The 17,884-nt window shown below is 44.2% G+C and overlaps 1 protein-coding gene across 1 annotated transcript in view; it reads left to right on the top strand.

Annotated features, from left to right (window-relative positions):
* Window positions 1-8,413, top strand: part of ERICH2 (glutamate rich 2) — a 31,562-nt gene extending 23,149 nt beyond the window's left edge. The window contains exons 12-13 of the mRNA XM_044304945.1: window positions 6,721-6,792; window positions 8,194-8,413. Of these exons, the coding sequence (XP_044160880.1) occupies window positions 6,721-6,792; window positions 8,194-8,336 (215 nt within the window). The 3' untranslated portion in view covers window positions 8,337-8,413. The remainder of the gene's footprint in view (window positions 1-6,720; window positions 6,793-8,193) is intronic.
* Window positions 8,414-17,884: the final 9,471 nt, after the last annotated feature.

Here is a 17,884-nt window from a genome sequence, read left to right as displayed (position 1 = left end):
GGAATAGCAAGGGATCAAAAAGTCATATGCACCCCAAAAAAGTGCCAATCAAACCGTCATCTCATCCCACAAAAATTATACCCTACCTAAGACAATCGCCAAAAAAAACTATGTCTCTCAGACTATGGAGACACTAAAACATGATTTTTTTTGTTTGTTTAAAAAATGATATTGTGTAAAACTTAAATAAATATAACAAATTTGACATATTAGGTATTGCCACGTCCGTAAGGACCTGCTCTATAAAAATATCACATGACCTAACCCCTCAGGTGAACACCGCAAAAAAAATAAAAACTGTGCTAAAAAAATAAAAAATTAAATTTGTCACCATACATCACAAAAAGTGTAATACCAAATGATCAAAAAGTCATATGCACCCTAAAATAGTACCAATCAAACCGTCATCTCATACTGGAAAAAATGAGCCCCTACATAAGACAGTCGCCCAAAAAATAAAAAAAATATGGCTTTCAGAATATGGAGACACTAAAAAATAATTTTCTCATCCGTATCATTGGGGGACACAGGCTTGACCATGGGTTGCTGTTGCTGTTCAGCTATACCCTTCCTACGGGGACTAAACTTAATCAGTTTTAGCTTAGTGTCTGTAGGAGGCAGACCTCCCTGCGTTGCAGGTCTGCTGGTTTTTGTTCTTTGCGGTTTATACTACTTCCTTGATGAGGTGTTCACTGCTGGAGGCTGCTGCTGCTGTTTCCTCAGATAAGTATTTTTCCTTTATTTGTGTTTCCTTGCTGGCTTGATTCTAGGTGACCCTGACTCCGTCCATATTAAGTGCAGGGAGCCAGTGGTCGTGTCCCCTCACTATTATAGGGTTTTCAGGTGTCACACAGTTCTAGGGGTTTTATAGGGCTCACCCATATGCTCATTAGTTTGGGATCAAGCCAGTCGGATGTTTATTTATAAGTACCAGCTTTCTGCAACATCATCTGTGACAGCGATTTGTCTCTCTCTGCAGCATTGGGCGACCATCTCAGGGGTTGTCCGGTTCGGGTTCAGTCCAACAACTCCACGGCGGTGGGATACCTCAATCACCAGGGCGGCACCCAGAGCCCGGCAGCCATGGCAGAGACTGTGCTGGTTCTCAGCTGGGTGGAAAAACATGTTCTGGCACTGTCGGCAGTTCACATCCCCAGCGTCGACAAATGAATCGCTGACTTCCTGAGCCGGGAGCGTCTGAATCCCGGCGAGTAGGCTCTTCACCCGCAGGTCTTTCGAGCCATCTGCGAGAGGTGGGTCGACCGGATGTGGATCTCATGGCCTCCAGCTTCAACAACAAGGTCGAGGACTTCGTTGCGCGGTCCAGGGACCCCATGGCCGTGAAGTCGGTTCACTCTTCCTTACGTGTTCCCGCCTTGTCCTCTCATTCTGCATCTCCTCCAGAAGGATCAGGTCAGAGAGACTGCCCGTCATTCTCGTGGCCCCCGATTGGCCGCGCCGGCTGTGACAGGCGTCTCTAGTCGCCCTTCTTGCCGACGAACCCTGGCGTCTTACTCTTCGGGAGGACCTCCTGTCACAGGGGCCGATCTTCTACCCAAATTTAGGGTTGCTACATTCAACGGCATGGCTGTTGAAGCCGCCGTACTGAAGGCTCGGGATTCTCTGATGTGGTCCAGACCAGGATTCGGGCCAGGAAGCCATCCTCTTCCCGAATCTACCATCGGACCTGGAAGTCCTACTTTAGTTGGTGCGAGCGGCATCAGCTGTCTCCCGTTCGGTTCTCTTTGCCGTGACTCTTGTCTTTCCTGCAGTCAGGCATGGACTTGGGGCTGGGTCTCAGCTCCCTCAAAGGGCAGGTTTCGTCTCTCTCCATTCTTTTTCAGCGGAATTTGGCTTTACTTGCTGCTCCCCCTTTTCTTCCTCCGTTGGATCCTTGGTATCTTAAATCTAGTACTCTACGCTTTCCAGTCTTCTCGGTTTGAGCCTTTGCAGCAGGTGTCTCTTCGTTTCCTGTCTTACAAGGTGGCGTTTTTGGTGGCAATCACTTCCATACGTAGGGTGTTGAAACTCACGGCTCTTTCTTGTCGGTCGCCTTTTCTGATTCTCCATCAGGATTAGGTGGTCCTTCGCTCTGTTCAGTCCTTCCTGCTGAAGATGGTGTCAGCATTTCATCTAAATGAGGAGATTATTCTCCCTTCTTTTTGTCCGGACCCGTCTCATCCTCGGGAGCAGTCGCTTCACACTCTGGATTGGTACGATCTGTTCCAGACGTCATCTTTCTGGCGGACGGATTCCCTGTTCGTGATTCCAGAGGGACCGAAACGAGGGCTGGCAGCGTTGAAGGCTTCCATTTCCTAATGGATTCATTTGGCCATTGTGGAAGCGTACCGAGTTAAGGATCGGGCCCCACCCTTTGAGGTAACTGCTCATTCGGCTCAGGCAGGTATGCAAGGCGGCTACCTGGTCGTCTTTGCATACTTTTTCCAAGTTTTACAAAGTGCACACCTTTGCGTCTTCTGACGCTTCTCTGGGGCGTAGAGTTTTGCAGACGGCAGTTCTCTGATTGATGGGAGGGGTGCTTGTTATGCCCACCCTTTGACGACTACTCTGTAACATCCCATGGTCAAGCCTGTGTCCCCCAATGATATGGATGAGAAAACTTGATTTTTGTACTTGCCGTAAAATCTGTTTCTCTTCTGTTCATTGGGGGGACACCGCTCCCATCCATTCTTTTGTTTAGGGGCCTTTTTGGGCCTGTGTGGTTCTGGGTTTGTACATAGTGTGGTTTTTTGTCTTGCGTCTCCTACTGCTTTTGCACTAACTGATTTAGCTTAATCCCTGTAGCAAGGGTATAGCTGAAGGGGAGGAGCTTACACTTTTTGTGCTTAGTGTCCGCCTCCTAGCAGCAACAGCTATTCCCATAGTGTCCCCCAATGAACAGAAGAGAAACTGATTTTACGGTAAGTACAAAAATCTATTTTTTTTTCATAAATGCTTTATTATGTGAAACTGAAACAAACGACCCAAAAAAGTCACATTTGATATTGTCACGTCCGTAACAACCTGCCCTATAAAAATACCACATGATCTAACCTGTCGGATGAACATTGTAAATAAAAAATATAAAAAAACGGTGCCAAAACAGCTATTTTTTGTTACCTTGCCTCACAAAAAGTGTAATATAGAGCAACCAAAAATCATATGTACCCTAAAATAGTACCAGCAAAACTGCCATCTTATCCCATAGTTTCCAAAAGGGGGTCCTTTTTTTGGAGTTTCTACTCTAGGGGTGCATCAGGGGGTCTTTAATTGTGACATGGCAACTTAAAATTATCCCAGTAAAATCTGCCTTCCAAAAACCATATGGCGTTCCTTTCCTTCTGCGCCCTGCCGTGTGCCCGTACAGCAGTTTACGACCACATATGGGGTGTTTCTGTAAACTACAGAATCGGAGTAATAAATATTAAGGGTTCTTTGGCTGTTAACCCTTGCTTTGTTAGCGGAAAAAAATGGATTAAAATGGAAAATCTGCCAAAAAAGTGAAATTCTGAAATTTCATCTACATTTTCCATTAATTCTTGTGGAACACATAAAGGGTTAAGAAAGTTTGTAAAATCAGTTTTGAATACCTTGAGGGGTGTAGTTTCTAAAATGGGGCCATTTTATAGGTGGTTTCTATTATGTAAGCCTCACAAAGTGACTTCAGACCTGAACTGGTCCTTAAAAAGTGGGATTTGGACAAAACTTCTAAGCCTTCTAATGTCCCAAAAAAAGAAAATGTAATTTACAAAATGATCCAAACATGAAGTAGACATATGGGAAATGTAAAGTAATAACTATTTTAGGAGGTATCACTATCTGTTTTAAAAGCAGAGAAATAAAAAATGTGAAAATTTTTAATTTTTCAAAATTTTGGGAAAATTTGGTAGTTTTGTATAAATAAAAATGAAATATGTTGACTCAAATTTACCACAGTCATGAAGTACAATATGTGACGAGAAAACAATCTCCAAAATCTAAAAGGGCAGTAGTAAAATATAACTTTTAATAATGAATCTAAAAAGTCAAATGTGCCCAAATTGTAACCACGAGGCCACACTAATCAAGCAATAAGCGTCACAAAGTCCATGTCGGACACATGTATATGGATAGTGTATATACACCGCTTACCCAAATGGATGTGTAGGTAAATGTAGACAAAACCAGCATCCACACCAAATAAATCTCGTCCTCACACACAGATGACTCCAGCTCCAGTTGTATTCAATCCACAAACACGTCGCCCCCTAATCATCTATTTTGATAGTGTGTAATGTTACAGAGGACAGAAAAAGATAGACCCCTAACCAACCTGATTAAAAGGGTGCTAAAGAAACCTAATTAAAGGTGGGTGAATATCACAGGAGGTGCGACCTTACACCCCCTCAGGACAATTATTCTAAGATTGGATTATCCCATGTATATGTTGCATGAGCCCTTTGTCCCCTGATGACTTTTTGGGCTATATAAATAAATGAAACGCGTAAGGACAATATTTTTTCACTCTATCTGAGCACCTTTAATTAGGTTTCTTTAGCACCCTTTTAATCATTTTTCATTGGACAGGGCTGTGGTGGGTTTTCTGATTCCTCAGCACTGCCCCTTTCAAGATGAGCAAGTCGAATAGTGATATTTTATTCGAAAATTGAAGTAGCCTCAAGTGGTAGTGGTGATGTCCTTAAAAGCTATGGACATCTTCGAAAGTTTTTTTCATGAAAACGCATATATTTTTACTTAAAAAACGCTTTTGTAATTGAGATTTATTTAAAATGTTGAACTATTTAGCTTATGCAATCATTGTGCATAGAGGGTGCAGAATTCTGTTCAAAGTGAATGACAGCCCAGCCTGTAGACCCTCTCTCTCCTCTTCTAAGCTGTTTTATGATTAAATTCTGAGTTCGTCATAAATCAGATTAGAAGATTGTTCAGGAGAGGAGAGAGAGGGACTGGAGTCCAGGTGGACAGATGCACGAGATCTCTGACATTTTAGTATGAATAGCATTTTTGCAGCTTGCTTAGTACTGTGATTCTTGCAAGCTGCAGAAGCAAACAATTTTAATAAATCCCAATTACAAAAGTTTTTTGTAAAAATTCATACATTTCATAAAAAGCCTCCAAAGGTATCCATAGCTTAAAAGTGGCCCACTTGTTTCATGTTGGTAAAAGTTCTACTCGTTTTTTTTTCGTAGTTACATCTTTTATTGCAAAAAGGTGACAATCAATATGGATGCAATTAGGAAAGAGACATGTATAACATGAAACAGCTCCTTGGATCAATAACTCATTAACACTTCCAATTTAGTTAAAGGGGTTGTCTCACTTCAACAAATGACATTTATCATGTAGAAAAAGGTAATACAAGGCACTTACTAATGTATTGTGATTGTCCATATCGCCTCCTTTGCATCACATTATACACTGCTTGTTTCTACAGTTACGACCACCCAGCAATCCTGCAGCGGTGGACGTGCTTGCACATTATAGGAAAAAGTGCTGGACTATGTGCATTCCCACGGTCTTGGCAGCTGAGAGCCCAGTGCTTTTTCCTATAGTGTGCAACCACGGCTGGATTGCAGGGTGGTCGTAACCATGAAAACAAACAGTGTAATGTGATGGAAAAATGAATCCAGCCAGCAAAGGAGGCAATATGGACAATCACAATACATTAGTAAATGCTTGTAAAAAACCTTGTCTACATGATAAATGTCATTTGATGAATTGAGACAAGCGCTTTAAGTCAAATATTCATCTATGAAACAACTTTCTGAGGCTGCCCCTGTGGGAAGTGAAATAGGGCCACAATGGTTGCCATCCAGTTTTCTTATGCTAGTTTCACACTAGCTTTGTACAATCTGGATCTGACATCTGAAGTTTGAAACTAGCCTTAGAAACAGATGTCGAAGGAAAGGCTGCATTTTTTTACATCATGGCAGAAGAGGACAGCTCTTCCACCCCCTTCGACTATGAAATGATTTTGACACTTTTAGGTTTTGTTAAGGCTACTTTCACACTTGGGGCAGAGAGATCCCGCAAGCAGTTCCGTCGCCGGAACTGCCTGCCGGATCAGGCAAAATGTATGCTAACTGATGGCATAAGTAAGACTGATCAGGATCCTGATCAGTCTTAAAAATGCCGGATCCGTCTTTCCGGTGTCATCCGGCAAAACGGATCCGGCATTTATTTTTTTCACCTTTTTTTTCAGTCTGCGCATGCGGCACTAATACATTCCTATGGGAAAAAAATGCCGGATCCGGCAATCAGGCAAGTCTTCAGTTTTTTTCGCCGGAGATAAAACCGTAGCATGCTGCGGTTTTCTCTTTTGCCTGATCAGTCAAAACGACTGAACTGAAGACATCCTGATGCATCCTGAACGGATTACTCTCCATTCAGAACTCATGGGGATAAAACTGATCAGTTATTTTCCGGTATAGAGCCCCTGTGACGGAACTCTATGCCGGAAAAGAAAAACACTAGTGTGAAAGTGCCCTAAACTATAAAAATATATAGTATGATAGAAACATGTGAAATGGCTTCATAAATGGCGCCTATGAGCTGGGATCTCTGATCTGTTTTTTGAGTGCCAATGTCCTCTAGTTTTAGTTATATCCCATAGACTTATCCCATATAGATCTGCAATTCACATGTTCAACAGAACACAATGTGCTCTTGGTGTTTTTCTTCTTTAAATTAATAATGTTTTACTATTTTTCCAAATTTTAGTACTTCTATATGAACCAGAAAATCCAGAGGCCAAACAGTTTTCACCTCTAATTGAGGAAATGCTGCAAATTGGTAAAGACACAGTTATTTCATGTTGATGTTCACTGTTGAATAGCACCAGTTCACCATTTTACGATCCCTTAGCTTTGCATTTATTTCCTGCTGCAATGGATCTTTCCGTGACTACCTTAAAGGGATTGTATCAATTTAACAAATGGCATTTATTATGTAGAGAAAGTTAATACCAGGCACTTACTAATGTATTGTGATTGTCCATACTGCCTCCTTTGCTGGCTTGATTCATTTTTCCATCACATTATACACGGCTCATTTCTAGCGGTGGTTGTGCTTACACACTATAGAGAAAAGCACTGGCCTCTATGGTGGCCCAGACCATGGGAGTGTGCATCGTCCACCACTTTTTCCTATAGTGTACAAGCACGGCCACCACTGCTGGATTACAGGGTGGTTGTAACTATGAAAATGAGTAGTGGAAAAATGAATCCAGCCAGCAAAGGAGTCAATATGGACAATCACAATACATTAGTAAGTGCCTTGTATTAACTTTCTCTACATAATAAATGCCATTTGCTGAAGTGAGACAACCCCTTTAAAGGTTAGACACCTTTGGAGCCATTTTTCCATCATTGCATTCTGTTCATTTGGGGCTAAAATAATTTTTCAGTTGTCTTTTATTAAAAATGTTCAGAATTTTTTCCTCTACAGCCTTCGCTTTCAATGTATCTGCAATGTATAGACTGTTGCCTTCTCCTTCTTAAGTTGACCATACACATTAGTCTAAAGTTTATCAAAATGGACAATTTGAACCAAAAACTAACATTTGTCGGTTGTAATTTTAGCTGACCGGAAAGATCTTTCATCCATTGCTCGGTTTCATTGAACATGTATGGCAGGGATGCTCAACCTGCGGCCCTCCAGCTGTTGTAAAACTGCAACTCCCACCATGCCCTGCTGTAGGCCGATAGCTGTAGACTGTCCGGGCATGGTGGGAGTTGTAGTTTTGCAACAGCTGGAGGGCCGCAGGTTGAGCATGCTTGCTGTATGGGTAATTTGAATAACTATAACAGCCAATATAAGGCAAACGGTGTATGGCCGTGTCTGCGAAATGATCGGTCAGCAGATGTTTGTTTTTTCATCTACTGTTCAACCATAAACCAACCTCTGTCTAATGTGTATTCTATCTAATCCGTCAGAAAGCTGCTCTGATCTGTAGCCCTTATATGTACTTTCCTAATAGCTTATAAACACTCTTTATAGTTAAGTGCTTATCAGTTTGATAAGAATTTAGCTTGTGTGTTTACGAGCTGTCAGGAGTTCAGAGATAAGGGCTACAGAATCTGCTGCATGTTTTTGGTGGAGTTGGGAGAAGTAGCTGTCAATTGATCTGCAATATCTCATGTGTGCGGTCACAATGTGCGATACAATTATTTATAAGTGTTTACTACATTACAGAACAACAACAAAGTAGTGAAGATGAAGACAGTGAAGACTCAGAGGAGGAGACGGATGAAGAGACAGATGAAGACACCAGTGATACAGATGATGATGAGGATGATAATGATGAGAACCATTGTACTGCCAAACATGTTTCATAAACTGTTATATTTATTAAGAATTCTGGTTCAAAACAGATGGACTGTAGCTAATATCAGCATCTTTCATGTGAGTTAGGCTAGTTTCACACTAGCGTTCGTCGGTCCGCTCGCGAGCTCCGTTTGAAGGGGCTCACGAGCGGACCCGAACGCCTCCATCCAGCCCTGATGCAGTCTGAATGGAGCGGATCCGCTCAGACTGCATCAGTCTGGCGGCGTTCAGCCTCCGCTCCGCTCGCGCTGTCCGCCTGGCCGTGCGGATCTGTCCAGACTTACAATGTAAGTCAATGGGAACGGATCCGCTTGAAGAGGTCACCATATGGCTCAATCTTCAAGCGGATCCGTCCCCCATTGACTTTACATTGAAAGTCTGAACGGATCCGCTCAGGCATCTTGCGCACTTAGAAAATTTTCTAAGTTATTAATGCAGACGGATCCGTACTGAACGGAGCCTTCGTCTGCATTAATATGATCGGATCCGTTCAGAACGGATCCGATCAAGCGCTAGTGTGAAAGTAGCCTTAACGACATACATTTTATAGATATAAATAAATTAAAAATATAATAGTATTTATGATAGTTTTTTGTACATTCCTCTTGCAAACCTTTAAACAAAACATGTTCCATTTTAAAGGGGTTATCCCACAAATGTAAAGGTTATCTATACCTTCAGAAGCATTTTTTTTTTATGATTGCATTTTGCTTATTCTGAACTAATAATCTTTTTTTTTTCAATTTGTCTTTATTAAAAATGTTCAACCGTTTCTGAGATACATGAGTTAAAAAATCAGTCTGTTTGCAAGCTGTCACTTTGTGTTTTCTATTAATCCCGTCATCTGATGGCTCATGTGTAGCTCTTATCGCTGATCTCCTGCCCTCATAACTATTTATTTAAAGGGCATCTGTCAGCAGATTTGTACCTATGACACTGGCTGACCTGTTACATGTGCTCTTGGCAGCTGAAGGCATCTGTGTTGGTCCCATGTTCATATGTGCCCGCATTGCTAAGAAAAATTAAGTTTTGATATATGCAAAGGAGCTTCTAGGAGCAACGGGGGCGTTGCCATTACACCTAGAGCAGGGATCAGCAACCTCCGGCACTTCAGCTGTTGTGAAACTACAACGCCCAGCATGTTCCATTCACGCCATAGCAGAGCCTCTAGGTGTAACGGCATATATGAAATGGGACCAACACAGATGCCTTCAGCTGCCAAGTGCACATGTAACAGGTCATCCAGTGTCATAGGTACAAAACTGCTGACAGATGCCCTTTAATGTCAACGTTTGATTCAAAGTTTCTGACAATACACCCCATTTAAATTGTTAATTTGATCAGCACCACATTTCTCTTCTAATCACTAGGTTGTTGAATTTGTCAGATAGCTGGTATATTTTAAGATATTTTTTTTTTTATATTGTATCCACATCAACTTGCCCCCGAGCTGAGCTGGTCACGCCATCACGCTCAAATGATCTGAGATTAGTTGTGTCCAGGGGCTTTCAAACAATGTCCTTTGATGACGTGGTCCTCATGCACTAAAAATTGTGTATCTTCCAGCTATCAGCGTCCTTGTCACAGGCCCTTGAAGAATTAACTATGTGCCTGTCTTGAGATGCCTCCTTGCTGACAGAAGGAAGCGCTCCTGGGCAGAAGACAGTGTTAGTATTTAGAGCCAAGTGACAGGGTACCTCTAACTCAAGTGGGTGGGCTCCAAATAGAAACCTACAAAAGACGTCATGTACTATACAAAATCCTGCAGAACAGAACAAATCATGCACCTGACACTGAATGTAAAATTAATGGGGGATGATTCAACCCTGGCGATCAAGTAGAAGATAGTTTTATTTATGACATAACATAGACAATGGACCAGACACAAGTCATTGCCTTATCTCGTCTGGTACCGTTACTCATTGTTTATGTGAGAAATACAAGCCCATAATTCATTATAGCCCCGGATGTGCGCTGGGTCCTCTCATTCTTGGTTATGCTTTATGGAGCAGCTGGTTGACATTTTGCCTGCGGTCTGGGTCGGGGTGTAGTTTTTTGTTTATAGCTATATAGTAAAAGAAAGATTATTTCGCTGAATGTAACTTACCCATCAGTAACGTTCCCTTATTTTATCCTGTATCAGCCGTGACAGACATAGAAGTAACACGGCAAGCAAAAATGTCTTATTATTCCATTTGTTTTAGTAGCTGGCAAACATTTTGCTGACAGATTTTAAAGTCTTTGGGGAATGATTTATCAAAGCAGGTGCAAAGGAAAACTGGCTTAGTTGTCCCTAGTAACCAATCCGATTAAGCCTTTTATTTTCCAAAGGGGCTTTGAAAAGTGTAAGTTGGAATCTAATTGGCTGTCTATATCTAGTCTGTTTCCAGAATTCATATATAGGGTGTGAGGAATATGGATATTTATGGGCAGCCCTGATTGTCATTTTATTCACCTTTTGGCATGTACACAGTCAGTGTACATGCAAAATAAGTTCTCGCTCCCCCCAGCCATCTGCTGTCAGCTAGCAAGGGAGGAAGCTCCAGGGGTCCAGGCTTCAAGGAGGCCCCAGGTGGATAAAGTCACACCTCAACCAGTCAGGATGGAGGCAAGCTAATCCTGCAGGAAACCCTTCAGCAGGAGGTCTCAGCCCTTGCCCAGGATCAATGATACCTCCCAGACATGTTGGCACCGACATTTCATAAGGAATTATGAATCATCCATCCATCCCAGGCATAATCCAGTTATATTTTTGCGATCCTGGGGCAAAGCCAAACATTCACGTGGTCCTGGCTTGATGCTAGGTTGCCCGGGAGGGGAGATATACATATCTCCCCATAGAAACCAAATAACGGTACCATGCTTGGACTCATGCTAGTTGTAGCCGAAATCGAGGCGGATCAATTGGGCCCGGAACCCTAAGGGGTTTTATGGGTCATTTGCTGCTGCCAGCACCAGAGAAGGAGGGGTGGACCCTTCCCAGAGGCGGGGAGGGGAGCGGCCGGCTACAGGTCATAGGCCCATGGAAGCCAGCGGGCGGTGTCTTTTCTGAAGGGGATCACATCATGCCAATGTGTTTGGAGAGACCGGGAACCAGCTAACATCACTGCCCCCGCGTGACTGCAGCCAAGGACTATTCTACCCTCATAACCCAAAGGAACTTTCATTTACCCGGTAACTGACTTTTGCTCTGCTTAACCCTGTTCTACCTATATCACCTGTATCTGTATCCTCAGACCACTGTATATATTCTCTGTGTATATTGTGTTATATCTAGTGTGCCCTTAAGGCGATTAAATATATAATTTAATCTTGTGCTATCTTGTATCACGAATCCCCTTGTCCGTGTTTCGGCCTAGTTATAAGCTACTGCAGGTTGATTTCTCACCCTATATAATCCCGTTAGCGGACCGGGCTTATATCAAACGAGAAGCTGGTGGCAGATTATCCGAGCTGAGACAGCGCTGTTTTCACTGCAGCAGTGAAAAGGTTCTCTCAGCTGGTTGCCTCTCTGTGCCCGCGTGGACAGGAGGTGTCTGTGTAAACTGTACCAAGCTGACCTTACCTGCTCCTCTGGAGGACGTAACGTCGCGCTTTGGTAACAAGTGACCATACTGCGTCTCGTCAGCTCAACGTAGGTGACGTCAAGCGGGCATGATGCATGGTGTTCGTCACATAGGGAGTCATTTAGTAACCAGAAATACCCCTATATTAGGCATATTTATGGCGCATATTGCGAAGCAAAGGTCTTGTGACTTTTCCCTGCTCAGGCCAGGTCTGAAAAAGTGGGCGGGGAAGGGGCTGGCCCTTCTTATTTACCATTTTAAATGCCTAGTTTAGGTGTAGAAAATGGTCTAAATGTAAGACAGCAAGGAAACTGTCTTAGGCCGCTTTCATACGTGCGAGTGTCACGTCCCGGACTCGCAGCGCAGCTCCCATCCTGAACTTCCAGCACTGCCGGGGTCGCATAGCATTATATTGATTTACGATGCTATGTAACCCTTAGAGGATGTTAGTTTTACCCAATACATTGCAGAACTGTAAGGGTTACATGGCATTATAAATAAATATTATGCTATGCGACCAGGGCAGTGCTGGAAGTTCAGGACGGGCGCTGTGAGTCCGGGGCGTGACATTCGCTCGTCTGAAAGGGGCCTTACACTTTGAAGCAGTGGTGGATAAGTTGAAGGAACTGAGAGTCTGACGCCAGTCTTAAAAAATGACCCCCATATTCCTTAAAGGGACTTTTCAGGAGTTTGGTATTGATGGCCTATCCTCACTATAGGTCATCAAAAACTCATCATTGAGGTCCAACTCCCTGCACCCCCGCCGTTCAGATGTTTGAAGGAGCTGCAGCTCTCTAGTAAGTGCAGCAGCCTCTTCTTAGGTAAGTGACATGACGTTTATCGGTAACATGGCCTATATGCAGCTCAGTGCTATTCCAGCAAATAGGCTGCAATACCAAGCACAGCCACTATACAATGTATGGCGCTGTGCTTGGTATGCTGTGAGGAAGCCGCGCTGCTCACTGGAGATCCGCAGCTGATCGGCGGCAGCGTCGAACCCCTAGTGATCATATATTAATGACTTTTCCTGAGGATAAGTCAAATAAAAAATTTCTCTTCTTAATAAAAAAAAATGCCAAAGATTCTAAAATCTGGGGAGTTGCACATTGCGTTCTGCATTGCCTGGGACTGATTGACACACATGTACTGGGAAAGTGGGTGGTGCGGGGAACCATACTCATTTTAGCTATGGGGCCCTATGAGAACTGTGTGCACCCCTGCTTTTATCACTGGATATTAGATCCACATGGCACAGGATTTAAATGTAACCAAGAGGCTTTGACTTCCACAGATAAAAGATTTTACTAACAGGCTAAACATTTCTTCCATATCTTTGTAACAAAATGTCAAAAGTGTAACGAGGTGAATTTTTAAGTGAATTCAAGGAATAAAACTTTATATTTGGCTCCCAGTGTTGCCACTGAACTAACAGAGAGATGAAAGCTGTAAAAGAAATAAAATGTATTAGCAATACAAACTGTGAGAGAAATGAACTTTTCAGAAGGTGCCGGTGCATGAAGCTGACATTTCCGTAGTATGAGTTCTGGTTTGAAATAAAATCTTTAAAATGGATTTCAGATAAAAGGAAAACTATATACAGTTCGTATACATAATGTCATCAGCACATCTCACTCCTGTGCTTGTCGCTTCCTATCACATTCTGCCTTGTCCTTCTTGCTGCATATTAATAGACTTCTGAGACTCTGTACATCTTGCCATGACAGCTGTGCCCTATCTGTTTTCAATGGATATCTAAATTATCTGTTTCTAAAAAGAAAGCTGAACCTCTGATGCCACCAGATGTAATGTAGTTATTATCCTATACGCCAATGCTTGACCTTTTAAACAGGCCTTGAGGTACTACTTGGATAATAGCTAAGCCAGCACCTCATCTGCAGACAGCTGTTTTGGGGCACTTGGCTGTAATCAATTCAGAGCAGAGAGAACTGGCTTAACTTTTGAGAGGCCTTCTTCAGGATTTGAGGAATACTATTTCTTCTTATCAAGAGCGCCTAGTAGGTGTAAGGCAGAGGTACCCAACCTGCGGACCTCCAGCTGTTGCAAAACTACAATTCCCAGCATGTCTGGACAGCCTACAGATATTAGGTCATGCTGGGAGTTGTAGTTTTGCAACAGCTGGAGGGCCACAAGTTGAGCATCCCTGGTGTAAGGAGTCTTATAGGTCATGCAGTGCTACTCTTGGAAAAGGGTATTCAAATTACTTCCTTACAAAAAGAAAAGAAAGCTGAACCTCTGATGCCACTAGACATAAGGTAGCTATCCTATAAGTCAATACTCTGCCTTTTAAACAGGCTTTGAGACATAACTGGAATAATAGCTATGCCAGTACTTTCGGAGTGATTGCCCCTCATCAGTGCAGATGAGGTAAGGGCTTAGCTATTATCCAAGATGTGCCTCAAAGTCTGATTAAACGGTTGATCATTGACTTATAGGATAGCTACCTCACATGTAATGGCATCAGACCAGAACTCGCTACCCCAACATATCAGACTCTCACCTACAGTGGAATCATTCAAAAGAAACCTGAAAACCCACCTCTTCAGACAAGCCTACAACCAGTGACACTGCTGCCTCTATACCGCCATGACCAACTTCACCCGCACCTACCGTGTCCTTCTTCCATACATGTAGATTGTAAGCCTCACGGGCAGGGCCCTCTCTCCTTCTGTACCAGTTTGTAACTCGTCTTGTTTATGATTAGTGCAATTGTCTGTATTATGTATGTGCACCCCTGTTCATATGTACAGCGCTATGGAATGAATGGCGCTTTAATAGTAAATAATTATCAGAGGTTAGGATTTCATTTCTTTTTGGAAAGAGAGTTAATTTGCATATCCTTTTCCAAGAGGAGCATTGCCTGGCCTATAAGACTCCTTACGCCTGCTAGGAATTTTCCATAAGAAGAAATAGATATCTGTGATTTTTTATGTATCTCACTAAGGGGGTTTGTCAGGGCTTCAATTTTATTGACTACAAGAAAGCTTGATTAAAGACGTGAGCTACTGAAAAGTAGGACATCCCTGTGTCCGTCCAGGCACTGCGCCGGACGGAGGAGAGGGAGCCTGAAAACCGGACTGTCCGGCCTAAAACCGGACGTCTGGCCACCCTAGTGGCAGCGCAGGGGTTAAGCAGCTATCCCAGATATCTCCACCCAGCAGAGGGGAGGGAACCAACCTGCCTCCACAGAGGAAGCATTCCTACAGCAGCAGGAACAAAAGTGTTGAATACAAGTTCCTAGGAGGACAAAGAGATCGCTGCCCATACAGGAAGCAGGAAGTAAAGCGGCGGCGATTTTAAGAAAGGGAAAACAGCATTGTCTTCATTGTATGTGGGAGAATCGTCTGCTATCAAGCTTGAGTGAGTACAATTGTGCAAATAACCTTGCTAAAGACTGTTAATAGTTGTTATCTGTCTGCCAGAGCACCACACGTCCCGAAATTGAGCAGTTGCAGCGACTCTTAAAGGAGCCACGCACCAATTCTGCTGCAGCCACCCATAGCAACCTGCATTTAAAATTGCGTTGTAGCCAGTACTAATCCCTCTAATCTGGTACTGGGCATCAAGGGACATGTCTGACAACGAAGATAGCACCCACTTTGACCGCAGCGATCCGCCAGCAGCAGCGGCAGCCACCTGCATTATGCCTCTCACTATGCCATACTATTTTGGGGCACCCTGGCTCCCAAGTTACTCAGGAGAACCCATTCACTCAGGGAATTCCGTGATAAAATGCTAGCCACGTTTAACCACTACAGGACCGCCGCACGCATGATTGCCTCTTTGCGGCGGCCCTGTTATTCCTCCTGGACGCGCCGGGGCGTCATCTCGGGAGACGCGAGATTTCCTGTGAACGCACGCACACAGGAACGGAAGGTAAACTTGCTGATCTACAGCCTGCCAGCGGCGTTCGTTCGCTGGCAGGCTGTAGATGCGATTTTTTTTTTTTTTTTTAACTTCTAAAAGGTATTTTGATAACAGCGTCTAATATACCTGCTACCTAGTCCTCTGGTGGTCCCTTTTGCTTGGATCGACCACCAGAGGACACAGGCAGCTCTGTAATAAGTAGCACCAAACACCACTACACTACACCCCCCCCTTGTCACTTATTAACCCCTTATTAACCCCTGATCACCCCATATGGACTCCCTGATCACCCCCCTGTCAGTCATTGATCACCCCCCTTTAAGGCTCCATTCAGACGTCCGTATGTGTTTTACGGACCCGATCCATGGATCCGCGGATCCGCAAAACACATACGGACGTCTGAATGGAGCCTTACAGGGGGGTGATCAATGACAGGGGGTTGATCACCCCATATAGACTCCCTGATCACCCCCCTGTCATTGATCACCCCCCTGTAAGGCTCTATTCAGAGGTCCGTATGTGTTTTGCGGATCCGATCCGTGGATCCGCAAAACACATACGCAGTGCAGTTTCTAGGTAAAATTTCTCTCAGGGCGAGTGTCAAAAAAACTCCCCCCCCCCCCGGTAACAGACAGACAGGCAGGCAGTGCTGACCTCACTCACTGTACGTCACGCAGTGCGTGAGGTACAGTGAGTGAGCGCCGCCGCCCGCACTGCCTGCCTGTGGGGGGACATTATTTTTAATAAGGATCACTATGGACATTATTTAGAATGGAGACTGCTGTGGATGTCATTATAACTGTATAATGTCTGATAGGCCTAGTCCTGAGTTATATTACCCTGCCCTGTATAATAATGTACCCTGATACCCCTTAGTTATATTACTCCAGCGGGGTAATATAACTTAAGGCTACTTTCACACTAGCGTTCGTCGGTCCGCTCGTGAGCTCCGTTTGAAGGGGCTCACGAGCGGACCCGAACGCAGCCGTCCAGCCCTGATGCAGTCTGAATGGAGCGGATCCGCTCAGAATGCATCAGTCTGGCGGCGTTCAGCCTCCGCTCCGCTCGCCTCCGCACGGACAGGCGGACAGCTGAACGCTGCTTGCAGCGTTCGGGTGTCCGCCTGGCCGTGCGGATCCGTTCAGACTTACAATGTAAGTCAATGGGAACGGATCCGCTTGAAGATGTCACCAATTGACTCAATCTTCAAGCGGATCCGTCCCCCATTGACTTTACATTGAAAGTCTGAACGATCCGCGCAGGCTACTTGCGCACTTGTGAATTTTTTTAAAGTTATTAATGCAGACGGATCCGTACTGAACGGAGCCTCCGTCTGCATTAATATGAGCGGATCCGTTCAGAACGGATCCGCCCGAACGCTAGTGTGAAAGTAGCCTTAGGGGTATCAGGGATGGGTACATTATTATACAGGGCATGGGCAGGGTAATATAACTCAGCTCAGGACTAGGCCTATCAGACATTATACAGTTATAATGAGTAATGACACCAACAGCAGCCTCCATTCTAAATAATGTCCATAGTGATCCTTATTAAACTTAATGTCCCCCACAGTGACAGTGGCCCCCATTTTCATGTCTCCCACAGTGGCCCCCCCCCATTGTAATTAATTCCCCCCCATTGTAATTAATTCCCCCCCATTGTAATTAATTCCCCCCATTGTAATTAATGCCCCCCCCCCATTGTAATTAATGCCCCCCCCCAGACCATCACTCGCCTCACAGCAGGCATCAGCACTGCTCAGGGGCTCAGGGCGGGCGGTAACAGGCAGGCAGTGCGGCGCTCACATCAGTCACTGTATGTCACGCGCCTGCGCCGCCTAGTGGGAGGAGCAGGCGCGTGACGTCAGTAAGTCTGACCAGGGCCGGTGCAAGGATTTTGCCGCCCTAGGCAAGATAAAAATTGGCACCCCCGCCCCCCCCCCCCCCTTATCAGATCCGGAATTGCGGACCCGGATCCGCAATTCCGAACCTGAAAAAAAATAGTACATGTCCTATTCTTGTCCCCAATAACGGACAAGAATAGGCATATTCTCTTAGTGCCGGCAATGTGCGGTCCGCAAAATGTAGTATTAATAACTAACAATTAAA

This window comes from Bufo gargarizans, chromosome 8 (genome assembly GCF_014858855.1).
Source record: "Bufo gargarizans isolate SCDJY-AF-19 chromosome 8, ASM1485885v1, whole genome shotgun sequence".
In the NCBI taxonomy this organism is placed as follows: Eukaryota; Metazoa; Chordata; class Amphibia; order Anura; family Bufonidae; genus Bufo; species Bufo gargarizans.
The sequence above is the reverse complement of the archived record's forward strand: the minus strand, read 5'-3'. Positions and strand labels throughout refer to the sequence as shown.